Source organism: Canariomyces notabilis, assembly GCF_033297395.1.
Source record: "Canariomyces notabilis strain CBS 508.74 unplaced genomic scaffold N656scaffold_18, whole genome shotgun sequence".
NCBI lineage: Eukaryota > Fungi > Ascomycota > Sordariomycetes > Sordariales > Chaetomiaceae > Canariomyces > Canariomyces notabilis.
Genome location: NW_027041840.1, coordinates 205,887 through 221,847, shown reverse-complemented (window position 1 = coordinate 221,847; position 15,961 = coordinate 205,887). Strand labels below are relative to the sequence as shown.

The window sequence follows — 15,961 nt, the reverse complement described above, 5'->3', positions numbered from 1 at the left end:
TCCCTTCCCCATGGCGGCGGCCCCAGACTACGGCCTCAGACGGCGGGGAGGCGTTGTGTGGTTCCGCACAAGCTCCAGAATAATGAGAAATAGATTGGCTTGGCTCGTGCTTAAGTGTCAGATATGGAGGTTAGGGACGGGAGGCAGGCTATTGCCACTGCGCACTGGTTGTGGTCTGCACGTATAGCTTCTGCCGTCTATGGGGTGGAACCTTGAGCTCGAGTTTATTCTGTCTGTTTTCCTTTCCTCCTTCCTGTTCTGGGGACGTCATCCCATTCGGGCCGGCAAAGGCGGCGGAGATTCGGACCCTGAAGAAACCCATGGACGTGTGCTGCAATCCAGACAGCCGGCTTGCGGAGACGGCAAGAAATGTTCCGAGCCAAACCGGTCGGTGACTCGAACGACCTGGGCCAGTCAATCGGCGGAATGTTACTGGAACATTGGTACAGACTTGTATCAGGGAATCTCTGATTCTGTAGCTGGCTTCCTCCCGGGCGCTGATTTTCGCAGTCTGTGGGAGAGCCGGGATGGGCGAGTTTGTCTGGCAGAGCTTCCTCCTTCTCCAGCCGGCTCGACATCCAACTTCTGGCTCCTCTTTTGACCAAGACATGAGCCGGCGTTTGAAAATGCTGGACGAGACGGCTTGGCTATCGCTAGTTGATACTATACACAAGTAGTTTCTCTAGCCCGCCAATTTCGCCGCTCAGAGCTTGACGTTCCTGAAGATCACCTCCATTCCGCCTCCTCCTTCAAGTTGGTGAGCAAGGTAACGAAAACCACTCGCAGGCCGCGACGAAAATAGAATCTCGCACACGGCTCGGGCAACCGAAAATTTGAGAAGCAAGCGAGATAGAAATATGATTCTCATTTCCAGCAGCTGCTTCTCCCCGGTTCTTGAAGGCCAATTCTTGCTCAATTTCTGGACTACCGAAGCTTTGCGGGGAAGATTGTGGGGGGCAATCTAGCACACATTGCATGGGATCGTTTGAATTCGGGGGAGGTGGAGGGGTTGGAAAAGGGGAGGATTAGGGGAAGATTTGATTGCCTGGGCAACAACAGCATCAACAAACACATCATCCCCTATACCCCTTTTTGTGGCGAATGCTTCTGTACCACCTATGCTCGACAAATCTCGATACTGATGCGATGCTATCAAGTAAACGTTTAGGTAGCACTTTGCGGCTGGCAAACGCATTTGAGGTGCCTCACCAATGGCCTCCCGCCCCTTGGGTCGCATTTCAGCACGGGTTGGGCTACCGAACCGTGAATCAAAACCGCGATGCCAGATTTCTATCCTACCCAAGATCCGTCTGACCGTATAGAAGCATTTTTCTGAGTTTGATGAAGCCTTGGGTTACATTCGAGGTGATGTGGCCACCGCGCCCCTGCGTTACTCCGCTGGTGCACTGCCCAACTCTACTTGTACATTCATACATGGATCTTATCAGAAGTACACGTACTGAAAAACAGGAGAAACGCCCTAGTAGTCGTAAAAACCCTTACCGCTCTTCTTACCCAGCCAGCCGGCGGCCACCATGTTCCGCAGCAGCACGCTGGGGCGGTACTTTGAGTCGCCCGTCTCCTCGTGCAGCACCTTCATGATGGCGAGGCACGTGTCGAGGCCGATGAAGTCGGCCAGCTGCAGGGGGCCCATGGGCACGTTGGTGCCGTTCTTCATGATGGCGTCGATTGCGTCACGGTCGCCGATGCCCGTCTCGAGGCAGATGATGGCCTCGTTGATGTAGGGCATCAGGATGCGGTTGGCCAAAAAGCCCGGGCGGTCGGCCGAGACCGAGGGCACCTTGCCGAGCTTTCTGCAGAACTCGATGGCCGTCTCGACCGTCTCGGACGACGTCTGTAGCCCGGAGATGATCTCGACCCCCTTTTGCACGGGCACGGGGTTCATGAAGTGGGTCGCGACGACACGCGAGCTGTTGCTCCTGTCGGTTGAGTTGCCGCCCGTCGTTGAGGCGGCGATGCGCGTGATGGAGATGGAGGACGTGTTGGTGGCTAGAATGGCGTGCTTGGGGCAGATCTCGGCTAGCTTGGCGAAGATGTCGAACTTGAGCTGAGGGATCTCAGGCACGGCCTCAATAACAAAGTCGGCGTTGCAGAGGTCTTCGATGGAAGTGGTGGGCTTGAGCAGGGCGCGGGCGGCGTCGGCCTGCTCCTGGCTGATACGCTGCTTCGTGACATCTTTGGAAAGGAGCTTGTCTGGTTTTGTGTTTATGATACTCGGTGAGCGGGCCAATTCCAAATATTTCACACGTGAACTGTGAACTGGCTCTCACCAACCTGCAAAGGCAAGACCCTTGTCCAGGGACTGTTGTGAGTTGTCAACCAGGATCACCGGAACACCTGCCTTTTGGGCAGCCACGAGGGCGATACCAAGGCCCTAAAGTTGCGGGAATCGATTAGCAAATTGATGCAATCAGACGACTTTCACAGAGATGTTATATTTGGTGTGATTACCATCTGCCCCGCGCCGACGACACCGAGCCGCTTGACTTCAGCGGCGGGCCGAGCAGCGGTGGAGCTAAAGTGTCGCGCCCGGCTCGTAAGCAGGAGCGCCCGTCTTGTTACAGTTGTTGAAGCCATTGTTCTGAGATAGGATCGTATGTGATGAGGGAAATGGCTGGGTTGACCTACTGGCACCTTCCGTTGATCAAGAGATGCCCGCTTCGAGACGAAGCACGGCTAACCTCGGCCCTTCCTGTTCCCTGGCTTACCGGCGACATCAGGTGGGGCCAATGATTTCACATGTGCCGGCGGCCTTGGCCAATGGCAGGACAGTGCGGGCTTACAAACTTGGGCTGCGATTTAGACAGTGTGCAACACAATTGGGACGGAGGACGCGTTCCTCGATTTTGATTGATTGCGACGCGTCTCCAAGACAATTCCCAGCGTAATTACGCGACGCTTCCCAAAGCGTCAAGGAATCAGGGAACCTAGGAACCGTGTCAGCCCAAACTTGCGACTTCCGTCTTAGCAGCAGTTGTTGAGTTGCGGATCTGTCTGTACCTTCGCATGCCGCGATTCCCTCGCTGTCTGTGATCTCTGTCCAAGATGGAGGACCCAGACGTCAGCAACGACACGGTGCACCCGCAGGTTCGGGCACACATCAACAGCCTGGTGTCTGCGGTAAGCCATTTCTGTTGCAGAATGTCTAAGTAACGATTTCTGGCTGACAGCTTGACACTCCAGCTCGGTGGATACAGCATTGACGACGACGACAGCTACAAACTTGGAGATGACGCCCTCGATGTGCTGCGCGATCTCAAGAAATGGATCAGATTCTACGACGAGAAAACAAACCGTATGGACGTCGCTCGATGCTTGGCCGAAGCGAACATCGTCGGCACCGACCTGCTACAAATCCTGGCGACATGGCCTCCAAGCGAAAACGACAGCAAATACAAGGCTAGGATTGCCCTGGCCTGCTTCGAGCTCATGGTCCCCCTTACCTGGCCCCTCGAGAAGGACCGCGAGACCATGACTATCAATCACCACCGCCACCTACCCGTCCTCCAGCTCGCCCAGCTGGGCTACAAGCGTGCCATTATCAACTTTGATGCCGCCCCCATACTCAATACCGCCGTCCGGGTGGCCCTCCCTTCCATGGCCATGCCTATCGGTGACCGCTCGGCGCGAGACCAGGGCATCATCAAGTTGATTCTCTTCTTTCTGAGGAACATCGCCATGATTGCTCCTGCTCCAGGTGTCAAGTTCGATGGAGACGAGTCACTGATCTCTCGGTCAACCCTTATCGACGCCTTTTCCTACCAGGACATCCTCCTGACCCTGCTGACCATTGCTTCCAACATGGGTGACGACTTTCGGACCGAGGATGTGATCGTCATGGAGATCATTTTCCATCTCGTCAAGAGGGTCGACTCCAGCAAGCTTTTCGTCAGCGAGAAGCAGCTGAACAGGATAAAAGCAGACGAGCTGACGGCCGCCATGAGGAAAGAGGCTGCCATGTTGAAAACCTACAGCAAGAACGCGCCAACTCGCCACAGCCGCTTTGGCACCATGATCTGGGTGAAAAGGGAGAGCGGCAAGATCTCGACTGTCTCGGGCCAAGATGCTCTGCTTGACGCAGCGACCCGTGAGAGGAAAATGGACAGCACAAAGAACTTTAAACCTCCAAGAAGGGCTAGGAAAGAGGATATGGAGCCCAAGGGCCTGGGTCCTCCAGTGAATCTCGACGAGCGAGCCCGCCAGCAGCTGCGTTCCTTTGTATCCGAGTTCCTTGACTCCGGCTTCAACCCCCTATTTTCCCATGTCAGAAAGTCCCTCGACAGAGAGGCGTCACATGTGCTGGACTATCACCGAAGTCAGTTCTTCTACCTAGTCGCCTGGTTTCTTGAGGCAGAACGGATGCGTAGGAAGGCAAACAAGGAGTCAAAAAAGCCGTCAGCCGAAGACGAGGTGGGGAGCTTTAACCTGGTCGCTGAAGTGCTCAACCAGGAGATGTTTATCTCCTTGAACCGCACCTTGGACCGCGCCTATGGTGACAAGGACTGGCCGCTCTTAACGACAGTCATGCGCTGTTTCACTCAAATTCTCCTTACCGTCCAAGAAATGTCGGACTCTGGCAACGAAGAAGATGAAGAAATAGCCGACAACATCTTGAGTCGGCTGTTCTACGAGGAAACAACACATGACGCTATAGCAAACATTGTTCGAACGTACAAGGACCAGGGCTTCGAATACCTGGACGCTTGTACCGACCTTACACATACCTTCCTTCGCATCCTTGAAGCCTACTCGAAGCAGAACGTCGACCTGCAGGTCCGCTCACGCAAGAGAGTCCGGCGAAAGAAGAAAGCGGCCAAAGCAGCTGCGAATCAGGCTGTGGACGGCGAACAGCACGAGATGGAGGACGATTCGGCGGACGATGAGAGGCAAGCCGAAAAGACCAGCCAAGAGAGAAAGTTCGATTTCAAGCGATTTGCTCTCAGGTTCATTCCTCAAGGCGTGATCGACACATTTGTGGCATTCACTAAATACTATCGGGATCTCGATGATTCCCAACTGAAGCGCGCTCATCGGTACTTCTACCGAGTTGCCTTCAAGCAAGAGATGAGCGTCATGCTGTTTCGGCTCGACATCATACATCTTTTTTACAACATGATCAAGGGCCCCGAACCCCTGGACAAGAATTCGCTCATGTTCAAGGAGTGGGAAGAGCTTGTGAAGCAGATTATCAAGAAATGCATTCGGAAACTCGAGGAGCGGCCGGCCCTGTTCACTGAGCTTTTGTTCTCCAAAATCCAGAGCACGGCTCACTACCTGGAATATGGCTTCGAGAAGCAAACTGTCTCTACCAATCCCAGGCCAGGCGCTGAGCTAGAGTTCAAGCGTGAAGTGGAGCGAGACCAGCAGATCGCGATCGTAGTCGGCGTGCTGCTGGACAAAAACCAAACTGACCACCTAGAATGGATCAAGCAACAGCTTACAGAGGTTCTAAACGAACGCCGCGCTTGGGAAAGTGTTGAGACGGCTATGACAGCCGAAAGGCCTGACGGTGAAGCAGCTGAGAGGCCTGACGGGGAAGCCACTCATGAGACTACCACCGAGGCCAATGCGAAGACAGCCTCACATTCCAGTAAGATCATCTCCCTTTTACAAAATTCAACGCGCAACTAACCTCCCTAGTCATCCGACCCGACACTGTCGCCCGCCGTACAGCCATGTTCAAGAACTCCCACCTCCGCCTGCTGATGAAACTTGTCGGCATGGAGCGTCTCACCCCAACACTCGACGAGTCTCCCGACTCGACTTGGGTCATCCCAGGTACCGTTACAGCCGACGCTCTCAAAGAGTCCCTCTCCCTCATCAACAACGCCGAGTTCACCCCGCCCACCTTTGAAGACGGCGAACTAGCCGCCGACCAACTCCGCCGGAAATCTGCTGTCCGCAGACGCGCTGCATATGATGACGACGACAACGACAGGGACGGAATAAACGACCTGATCGACGATGACGAAGAAGGAGACGGCATCCTCTTCCCCATGGGCGGTCCCACCGCGCGGAAACCGGACGCGCCAAGCAAAAAGGGACAGCCCCGCCGCCGTCGCCGGCGGGAGGGCAGCCAGGAACCTCCGACGGACGAACAACTGGATGAGAAGCTGCGCAAAAGACGGCAGAAACAGCTCGAAAAGGCCCGCCGTATCAAGAGTGCCGTCTATGTCGACCCGCGCGACGACGAGGACGACGAGGAGCGGGACAGGGAATTCTTTGCTCGCGAGGCGGCCCGCCAGGCGGCCAAGAATGCTAGCTTTGGCCTCAGCGATGGCAAACCTTCTGGCGTGGACAGCTCGGTTTGGGATATGCTACTCGGAGTTGGGGACGAGGATGAAGGCGGAGACCGGGATAGGCATGGGGAAGATATTGCTAGCAACGTGGCGCGGCAAGCGAACGGGAGAAAGGGGAGAAAGCGGAAATCCGATGTTGTTGATGTCGAGGGGAGCAGCGAAGACGAGGGCGGGGAGAGTCCTGACAGTGATAGAGACAGCACTGCCGCGTCCTCCTCTGCTGAGTCACCACAATCACCATCGACCTCCTCGAGGAGGCGGACAAAGAGGCGGAGGAAGCTGTCATCGACCCGACAGCGAATGCATGCTGTTCGTCTGGACGATGATGACGACCAAGAAGAAGACGCAGATGCGGGTGCAGGCAGAGATCGTGATATGGATATGGACGTGGATGACTCAACGCAGTCCACCAAGCCCTCCTCTGCCGCTACCACGGCCGCCGGTGCGGACGAGGACGAAGACACGCCTCTCACGTCCACGCCCAGCCCCAAAAGGGTTGTTGGCAAAGATTTGGATGACGATGAGGATGATGGCATGCCAATCGCCCCCAAGGCGGCTGTGGCCAGGGCAGCACGGCCGCGGGCTAGGGCGGGATTCATCGTGGAGAGCAGCGACGAGGAGTGAGAGAGCGGTTCACTTTTTTTTCGTTTGGAAGACATGGATGGCATAGACCCCGGTCTCTGTGTGCGTTGGCAATCGGTATCCCCCGCATTGTTTTGGTCATTTTCATGGCGTTTGTGACCAGCCTGACTGATTGGTACGGGATATCATGGCATGGTGTTTCTCTCGGGGCGGGAAGGATGCAATACATACGTAAATTTGTAATGGCAAGGAAACTGGTACTTGTCAATGACAATGTCTCCCTAGTCCAAGGATTCAGACAGATCCTGCGCATGACTGGATGCTAGACTGTTTGGTATAACAACCTCAAAATTTGACTCCACGCAAAAGCCTCGTTCTCGGCTGGAATGCCCTTTTCTCCTCCGAGCATAGGGAGGTACTCCATAAGTTCGACGGATCCCATCGCCAGTCAACGACTCCACCAGGGCTCGGGACCAGTCTCCACAGTGATCGCCCTAGCGAGCGAACTATGTTAAGCTTAAAACTTAAACTGCTATGTAACCCACAGAGCCCCTGGTCTCCCATCGCGATGTCGACGGAGGTGTGTATTCGCGTGCTCTTGCGTGTATGGCACCCGCAGAGGGCTTGTTTCTGACAATAGCAGTGTGATGTGTTTCCCCGTGTCAGAAATTGGTCGATATGCTTCTTAGCTTCAGACGTTCAGATAGCAAAACTACGGAAACCAAGGCGCTGTATTGATTACGGGGTCATTGATCCTGTCGTCTCAATCCCGCCGACCCAACCCAGGACGTGATTGTGGCACCGCAAGGAAGGCCTCGCACTGGCATCACAATGGTGTGTGGCTTGTGGCTGGCGGAAAACACAGACACAACCGGGTTGTGGGCGTTGCAAGCTGTAGTTATGTATCAAAATGGCTGCTTCTATTTTGTTTACACCCAATATGCCTGTAGTCCTCTAGGTTTAAGTTTAGTTGGGCCGCGCTCTTTTCCGACCCTCATGATTGTGTCCTTGGCTCCATCTTTCTGCGCCATAGCCATCACCAGATTTCAATGTTTCCTATTAGCTCTGGCCCTTTTTTGTGTGTCGCTCGGAGACCCCAAAGCGATATTGGCGAGGTGTGCGACTCTTCCCTGGCTTGACCGCTCTCCTGGTGTTCGGTCAGGCTACAGTTTTGGTGGATTGGTAGTGGGAGAAGGGGAGAAGAGGTCTGACTTCTTTTGGCTCGAGAAGCAACCAAAGAGCATCGAGAGGATGTCGGCCATGCTGTAATGGTATCGAAGCTTGAACGAGTGCAGGAAACCGCCGCTGTGGTCACTTGCAGGCAGTTGGCGACGAAAATGCGTTGGATTGCGTTCAGTAGCGAAAGAGCGGAGGAAATGGCGACAAAGTGGTGATATTTCGCGTTAGGGTCGTGCCCTAGAAACAATCCCCGTACAACAATTGGCCTTGTCGTCCGTTTTCCACGCTAGGATTCAGCAAGTCTCCCGTTTCAGCTGGTTAGCCGTTGGGGCCATGTAGGCTTGGTTTGCAGAGGAGTCCAACCTAGAGATTAGAGGTGCTCGACCGAGCTGATTGGGTATCCGACGCCGAATGGAAGCTGGCGGGGCGCGGAAGAGATAACAAACATCCGGTGGCCGGTTTCCAGGGCGTAAACAAATTGCAAGGTCCCCTGTCAAGCTCCGTCCTCGTTGCGGGGTATTTGTCCAGAGACCGTGGTTGTGAGCGGCGGCACAATCGGTCGTGCATCGTTCAGTCTGGAGCTTGAACTGGCGCGCTTGCTCGCGGGCGGCAGATCATCTCGGTATCGATATAGCATCGTGCTTCCACTCCCGCCTCTACCCTTGCCAAGCTACTCAGCAGAGCTCATGATTCCCCTGACCTGTGTCAGCGCTGACTTCTCATGAATGTCATGTCATGTTCCATCATGTTCTCGGGCCCTCCGGACAGCAAGCCTGCGAATGCCACGGTTCATATTATGCTGCGTCCGCGCCTGCTAATGATTCAGAGTGCGGCGACTCCAGCGTATGAGGGCTTACTTATACTTCTTGGTCCCTTGGAATGAAGAAGCACAGGTATCATTGCACACCCAGAAGCCCACCTCCCCGTGATGCGCCATTGGGGGTCAGATATAAAAGTGCAAATGCCAAGCCGCCAAGACTTGCGGGGGGTAGACAGGGATTGAGTGCCTCGAGCAACCCATTTGGGCTGACCCGGACAAACTCGAGTGACGAGACCAGAAGGAGACATGAGATGGCTTGCATGCTCACCGTGATACCGAACCATCAGGGCGAGCACATTGGAGAGGGCTGTCCTTCATGCCGCCATTCAGCCCACCATTTGCTCATCCCACGCATGGGCACCAACTGGCCGTTGCAAGCAGAGTCGGGCAGCAAACTTTGTCAGCCCGGGATAGAAGAGAGACAAGGAGATCTGGAAACGAAATCGCTGAGAGCGCGCCACTCGACGCATTGCTGGAAAAATAAGAAATTCGTAGCCGCAAAACCATTGAGCGCCGCCAAACCGCCTTGACAGAATGGAAGATAGGGTACGAGGAGGAAGAAGAGAACAAGCGGTGAAAGGAGAACGACCGGTTCTGCTGTAATCAGGCGGCTTCAAATCTGGGAAAGCAAGCGTAAAATTGCGGCGGGCGAAAAGAGATCTGTAGAGAGCTAAAAGATTAAGAGGAAGGGTGAGGAGAGATGAAAATATGAGTGTCAAAGAGGCGAGTTGTAAGTTGCGTAAGGATCGAGTAGGGGGAGGCGCGGAAGAGGATGAAAAAGGTGCTCGGGGGGTTCGGACTCGAGGTTGTCGAAAAGTGGGCAGACTCATATACATTGCAGGTTACTAAGGTGAGTAGGATGGTCGGGCGCCCGCCTTTGGCCATTTTCGATGGGTAGTGGCAGACCCGGAACCGCGTGAGTAACGAATGGAAGAAGCCAGTTAAGGGTCGCAGGGCTCATGGAAGTATTGACTAACACGGTTCTGCCGGACCGCAGGGAAAACCAATTGGCGACTGAACGGCCTGTTTTCGTTTCCCCCATCCATTCAATCGTCCTGGTGTGGCCATACCGTCACACCAATATGAATTCAATGGCTTCCCCAGTCTTCAGCTTTCAGGCTGGCTAGCCCCGTCTTGTCTTCACCACAAAGTGTCTCACTGTTCTAGTCATAGCAAGGTCGTCGACAATTTCGCACACCGGATCCTGGCGAGTATGTGTCTCTCGTTTCATCTCGAGTGTCTGGAGTATGCTCCATGGTCAGTAAGGTGCCGGTGCTCGAGTTGATGTTGGCAAGCGCGCCTTCTCAATTAGGTACCTGGGCAGGGAGGACTCTGCACATCCTCCTCCCTGCTTCTTGCCGTCAATCTAGTAGATCCCCTGCTAGATTTACCCTCATCTGCCACAGCCAAACTTCCACTGATGAGAGATATCCTTGGCGGGACGCTCTCCCCAATCCCGGCGCCTCTTCTCGGCCCGGAAGCCACGGGACTCAGCCCTTTCTTTCTTTTGTCAACCGACGCCAGTTCACGTCTACAAGGCGTGGCTTGCTTTTAACAAGCGCATGCAGATTGGCGCGGAGCCTTGCGTTGACGCCATCCAGTCTACTGCTCAACCCCAATCAATTGTGACTCTGTATGAGGTGTTCGAGGTGACACTTGGGCTTAATGGCTCCATGGTTGTCCTTATGGTAGGTTCCTTATATCCGCCCTGCCTAGTGACCTGAAGCAGATCCCGAAACCCATGTCCCGCTACGCTCTCCCGCACACCGATTTATTCAGAGCATTCGCCACTTCAGTCAAGAGAGAAATCTGCAATACGTTCCCAAGGCGCCATGGCCTTGTTCCGACAGAATGTCTCTTAATGTGACGCGAGTTGCGATCTGGCAGCCCTGTGCCATTAAGGGTTCCATTTGTACTTTGATGGAGGCCATCTTCCGATGTCAGCACGGCTGCCAGCATGCTGTCGACGAAGATGGCCGCGCCACCATACAGGAGCCCAAGGGTCGGTGAGACCCTTTTGGCCCCCTAATCTTGCCTTCAGAACTGTCGTCAGGCAGGAAAGGGGCTTATGTTGCCCGGCTTGTATCGCTGTGCGGTGTGTCCACCAGTACAGTTGGGTTCTTCTTGGAGGGCGGCTTAAAGAAGAGCCAATGGGGGCAGATGGTGTGCCACTGCGACCCCTCTTCACGGCCTGGTACGTGGTGGAGGGCGGGTGTGCTGTCGCCTCCTAACTTCCTGAATTGTCAAGCAAGTCTCCTTCCCTTCTCTTCTGTCTGCCTGTTGGCTTTGTTGTTCTCGCTACCCCCTTTGTCAATTGTCATGGTTGCCGGGTTGCCGATCTGTCATGCAGAAACTGTGAATAGGAGACACAACCCCCCCTCTGTTGTAACACCGTCGACACCGCTACTTTACCGTCCTACTACCGTTCCTTCCACTCAGGGGCAGCCAACTATGCACCGCCATGATATTCAGTCCATCCAGAAGCCAGGCCATACACCACTTTGTCTTTGACAAGGCTGCTGGCAAGGAAAGAGCCTCACTTCGACACTCGACGAATCATGGTCAGCCAGAAAGCACTTGATGGGATGCCGGAGACGAAGCCGCATCGAAGCCGCATCGAAGCCGCATACATGGACATTAAACGTTTCTCTGGGACTATAAGTTGCGCTAGGCTACGGTGGTGGCCCCCCTGAAGCGGTCCACACAGCCAGCGCCCCCTGCCCGTTTATCGAGCTATGGACTTCCCTGCTGAAAAAAATTACGCCGACATGGGACTACCTTGGAGCCCATCTTGCCAGAGCCAGCTGGACAAAACCTCCCAGTCCGATCGGCCGTCAACTACTGACACTCGACGAATGCCACCTGAAAACCGTTAGGACTCCAAGGACTCCTGCCAACTCGATAGCCTCGCGCTGACAACGCCTAACAGCACTTGATGTGGACGAATTTCTGCTCAACGACTGCAAGTATCGTGACGACAGTAGGTAACCTGCCCCTCTGTTGGGGTTGGCATTTATCAAGGGTAACAAAATACGCAGGTTCCAAGCACCCGCTCGGCTGGGCACGGCTAGCGGCGATACAGGACCAGTTCAACAACATGGACATGTCTCGAGACTTCAGCTATGTTTGGAAACGTTGGGAATTATACAACGGTGGCCGGTTAGCCTTTTTGCAACAAGAGCTTTACAACTACGAAAAAGAAAGAACCGATCATCTCAGGTGCTTGACGAAGAACCAGAAAAGACCACCGGGCCACCCTCCTATAATGGAAGATTACTACGACATTTTGATGAATGACCTGGCCTCCGTGCTCCAGGCTCATACTTCAATTCGTGCTCAATCGCGAGAGATGCGCCAGCTTTACCCTGTGCCCCGGGAGCAATACAGGGACTTGCTGGAACACATGGCAGAGCACGGCATGCTTGAGAGAGAGGGATATCTATATTTCGATTCGCCGGACGAATTCTCCAGCGTATTTCCTCTCCCCCCGCTCTGGGTGATACGGTTTCTCTACAGTCCATTCGGCAAGTGGGTCATAGTGAGTGATGCCACGGCAGTCAGCCCGTCCAGATCAGGAAACTGACCATGGCTGCCCAAACAGAAACACTTCTTCCGCAAGGGAGACGACCCGCATTCCCGCTTCCTCCCCGAAAGCGCTCTCATCATCATGCTCAAGACAATACAGGTCCTAGGCGCCGCGGCGCTCGTCTTCATACCCGTGGGCATCCTCTGGCTTGCGGAGCCAAGCAAGCTTCAGGCTTTTGGCGTTGTCGTCGGCTCCACGACCGTCTTCGGCGTTGTGGTGACATCTACAAACGAGCTGAACACACACAAGACGCTCGGGTTGGTGTGCGCCTACATGGCAATCATGGTCGTCTTCGCCGCCGCGAGCTCTAGCAGCATGCCGCTTGACCGTCGGGGAGGTTAGCCCTTGTAATCATTGCACGGTTGACATGGACAACATGCTGCATAAAAGTGGTGCAACATATACGGAGGCAGCAGGCAGGGATCGGATATACACATTCGAAACATATAGGGAGCCTAAGCAAAGTGCTGTTTTGAGAACCCTTCGCTATCCCATCTCCATGTTCGCACATCAGTTACCCCTTTTCTCTGCATTTAGTTACGTAGCTCAAGAAGCCGGGGCAAGAAGAAAACGGAAAGTAAAATGAGAATTAGACCGTCTCGAAGGCTGTCCAGCCTTGAATAAGAGCTCGCAATCCCTCTAATGACTTTTCCGTTCCATATTCCGCAGCATGTTCTGGGTGTCCTGCAAAGTAAATATTGACAGTTGACGTTGAAAGTGGAGATAGCGTTAGCCAGGAGACCAGGAGGCTCAAAATTACAATTGCCCGATTCAGGGGGGGGTTGGTGAAAGCAAGGAGCGGGACCGCGGGAGCACCCGAGAGAACCCACTAACGGACCTTCTTGCTGGGCCAAACGGTCTCTGAGGAATAAATATGGACAAGGGTTTGTGAACCAGTAAACGTTAGGTAACTGTGAGAGACGCCGATAAGGATGGCTTCGTCTTCTTCAAAACGAACGCAAATGATAGGTCGTTTCGCAGTTATTCGGACCAGGATCCCGGGGTTTGTTTGGCGGTGAGGAAGTTTCCGGAAGGAGGGGCTGGGTATGCAGTAAAGTTGAAGTCCAAAACGGTTGGTCTCGGCTGTGGCAGGTGGGTGAGGTCCTTGGAAGTATAATGGGCAAGACCGCATGAGTTGATGTTTTGAGATGCAACAGTGCTGGCTAAAAGTGAAAATGGGGAAAGGGATTCTGTTCTTCAGGATCATGAACACCCAAATCAATTGATCCAAGGTTTTCGTCGGAACTCGGGTTAGGGTTGAACCTGCGACATCGGGATCCTGCTCTCCCCTTCTCCCCTTCCTAATGACTCTGGATGTTCGTCACCCTTTTTATGCTCGAATCTTGAATGCAAAGCGCGCATCCGAATTGACATTTCCTGCCATGTCCATCATGTCAACTCCTTAGCGCAGGGAACTGTGTCTGCAAATAAGTGCTGCTGTGGTGGTCAGCATTACCAAATTTGAACGAGTCCGTAGGGAGCACTAGAGACACAAACCGACATTTTCAGACCCTTCACCAGGCTCTTGCCTGCCCAAGCCGTCTAAAGAGCATCCGCCAGTCGTAGTTATCAGCCTTCCCAGATCATTTGACACGGCTTTGCTCCGAGTCGCCAGAAGTGTCCGTTCCCGAATTGTCTCGATTGTCGCGATCGTGAAGCTTTCTCACAATGGGGTGGACGCCAATAGGGCTTTTAGACCGACGCCCGCGCTTCACTCTGCTTTGTGGATCAGTCCCGGCGCCACATCGCGGGTCGAGTGCGGTGCACTTTTCGGCTGCTACACTCCGAGGGTGTTCGGTCCGGCTGAAGCAACTGAAGCAGCCCCCCATTTTGCGTCTCCACGAGTTCTTCGTCGAAAGCAAAGGAAGATTTTCCAGGAACCCAGCTTCGACGCGTAGTGGGTGGCTCAAAGGTGTCGTATCGCATCCGTCCTTTTGAGATGGACGGTAGGATGTATGCTCCAAGTCTGCGAGTGCGACCAGTCAGGTCAGGTGAAGGGCGAATCAGGACCGAGCTTGCCCTGTGCGGGCGGCATGCTGGGACGCAAGAGCCCCGTCCATAGCTTCTGTTTCCTTCCACCGCTGACGTTCCCGATCGCGGCCGAGCCGAACTGACAGCGCTAAGGACGCTTTGTTTGCTTGAACTTTGGCTAGACGATACCAGTGGGAACTCGTTTCCCTGCCACAGTACTAGCAGGCTTTTTGATGAGGAAGGCGTCGAATGTCCCCTTTCGGGAACGCCACCCTAGCACGACGAGAACAGCCGAATCTTCACTACACCCGAGTACCAAAGTAGCTGGCTCCCGAGTTGAGTTTGCATCACTCTGTGCTCACTCCTTGCTCAACGTCCCTTTTTGCTGAATCGGGCGTCTCGAGCCATCGCTCGAGAAGGGCATGTCCGACAATGTGACGTTCGGGTTAGGGTTGTGTAAGCCCTTGGCATTATGCTCGCTGTGTGGCCAGAGGTGACAACGACGCTCGCTTGTCAATGCGTTGCGCATCCTGTAACAGGTCATTATTATCCAATCCAAATCCGGACACAGAAGGGAACCCGGCAGCCCATGAGTAACGTGGGGGAGTATCCAACACAAACCTACCGCAATTGCGCCAATCATGTAGAGAACGGGGTCGGGAGATGATCGATCGGCAACTCGGCCTTATGAATGCCCGAAGTTGCGACTGGGGAGCCCAAGGGAGTTGAATCTCGACGGACAAGAGATAGTTGCGGAGAGTTGATGGATTCCGTTCGACGGCTTGGCAGGTTCATCTCTCGTCGAGAGTGAAGGACAGGCCGTTGGAAATTCGCTGCTGCTGCCATAGCCGTATCTGGTGTCGTCGCATGGGTGATGTTCGATGGTGTTTTGAAGATCGGCTTGCAAGGAATACCTAGCCGAGGATATTTTAGGGGCTAAAGATTGCAATGCGGCCTTGGATCATGCGCGATCAAAATGCCGGGCAGGTTGACCAGCCTTTGGCTTTCACCGAGTAGGTCGAGTGCGATATTATCTGTGACGTTCACTCGAGTCGCAGATAGGGCTATGGCGAGTAGGTAGTAGGTGACGAGAGAAATCAACCTTAGAGGATAACGGAGGTCTGGGCGAAGACGGGAGAGAGTGAGAGAGTACTCCGTATGAGGAGGAAGGTGGGAGATTTTATGCATTTGCCCGTGGGCAGCGCCATCAGATGAACAAATATGTATTACCCAACCACAGCCTAACTTGCTCACCAGTCAAAGGCCAGAGAAGCCACCTACCTAATAGGAACATTAGTGTGATTGCCTACTTTCCAGGCCAGCTAAAATGCACCCACTGCAACTACCCGCTTTGCAATCTGGAGCATCCATAATGGATGGGTCACTACCTCCTAGGTTACTGGTGTTACCGGCATTAAGGCAGCCCAGAGGCCGAATCTACCTGACTATGTCACATAACTAGAGGGGTTTTACCGCGCAAACTTTCAGAGGCTTCACCCTTCT

General features: G+C 54.1%; 5 protein-coding genes across 5 annotated transcripts; 3 read left to right on the top strand and 2 right to left on the bottom strand.

The window, feature by feature from the left end:
* Window positions 1-1,035: 1,035 nt before the first annotated feature.
* N656DRAFT_838230 (uncharacterized protein) lies at window positions 1,036-2,598 on the bottom strand (the record flags this gene model as incomplete). Its single annotated transcript, XM_064818847.1, has 3 exons — window positions 1,036-2,214; window positions 2,296-2,395; window positions 2,473-2,598. 3 exons carry the CDS (start codon window positions 2,596-2,598, stop codon window positions 1,481-1,483), a joined length of 960 nt encoding a protein of 319 aa, XP_064668236.1. The 3' UTR covers window positions 1,036-1,480.
* A 324-nt stretch (window positions 2,599-2,922) lies between these two features.
* On the top strand, window positions 2,923-7,249 carry N656DRAFT_838229 (timeless-domain-containing protein). Its single transcript, XM_064818846.1, has 3 exons — window positions 2,923-3,141; window positions 3,205-5,611; window positions 5,662-7,249. Exons 1-3 carry the CDS (start codon window positions 3,067-3,069, stop codon window positions 6,942-6,944), a joined length of 3,765 nt encoding a protein of 1,254 aa, XP_064668235.1. The 5' UTR covers window positions 2,923-3,066; the 3' UTR covers window positions 6,945-7,249.
* A 2,697-nt stretch (window positions 7,250-9,946) lies between these two features.
* On the top strand, window positions 9,947-10,590 carry N656DRAFT_195212 (uncharacterized protein). The gene has a single exon (XM_064808845.1). It carries the CDS (start codon window positions 10,156-10,158, stop codon window positions 10,528-10,530), a length of 375 nt encoding a protein of 124 aa, XP_064668234.1. The 5' UTR covers window positions 9,947-10,155; the 3' UTR covers window positions 10,531-10,590.
* Window positions 10,591-11,624: 1,034 nt separating this feature from the next.
* On the top strand, window positions 11,625-12,669 carry N656DRAFT_195209 (uncharacterized protein). Its single transcript, XM_064808844.1, has one exon. The coding sequence runs from the start codon at window positions 11,837-11,839 to the stop codon at window positions 12,482-12,484; it is 648 nt and encodes a 215-aa protein (XP_064668233.1). The 5' UTR covers window positions 11,625-11,836; the 3' UTR covers window positions 12,485-12,669.
* Window positions 12,537-13,892, bottom strand: N656DRAFT_195164 (uncharacterized protein). The gene is made up of 2 exons (XM_064808843.1): window positions 13,326-13,892; window positions 12,537-12,808 (listed from the first exon to the last, which is right to left on the bottom strand). The coding sequence occupies exons 1-2, from the start codon at window positions 13,692-13,694 to the stop codon at window positions 12,590-12,592; spliced, it is 588 nt and encodes a 195-aa protein (XP_064668232.1). The 5' UTR covers window positions 13,695-13,892; the 3' UTR covers window positions 12,537-12,589.
* Window positions 13,893-15,961: the final 2,069 nt, after the last annotated feature.

Coding starts and splice junctions, on each gene's coding strand:
- N656DRAFT_838229 (XM_064818846.1), top strand. CDS start 3,067: ATGGAGGACCCAGACGTCAGCAACGACACGGTGCACCCGCAGGTTCGG. Junction 3,142..3,204: donor TCAACAGCCTGGTGTCTGCG/GTAAGCCATTTC, acceptor TTGACACTCCAG/CTCGGTGGATACAGCATTGA. Junction 5,612..5,661: donor GAAGACAGCCTCACATTCCA/GTAAGATCATCT, acceptor TAACCTCCCTAG/TCATCCGACCCGACACTGTC.
- N656DRAFT_195209 (XM_064808844.1), top strand. CDS start 11,837: ATGTGGACGAATTTCTGCTCAACGACTGCAAGTATCGTGACGACAGTA.
- N656DRAFT_195212 (XM_064808845.1), top strand. CDS start 10,156: ATGGTCAGTAAGGTGCCGGTGCTCGAGTTGATGTTGGCAAGCGCGCCT.
- N656DRAFT_195164 (XM_064808843.1), bottom strand. CDS start 13,694: ATGATCCTGAAGAACAGAATCCCTTTCCCCATTTTCACTTTTAGCCAG. Junction 12,809..13,325: donor CCGTTTGGCCCAGCAAGAAG/GTCCGTTAGTGG, acceptor CCGACGGTCAAG/CGGCATGCTGCTAGAGCTCG.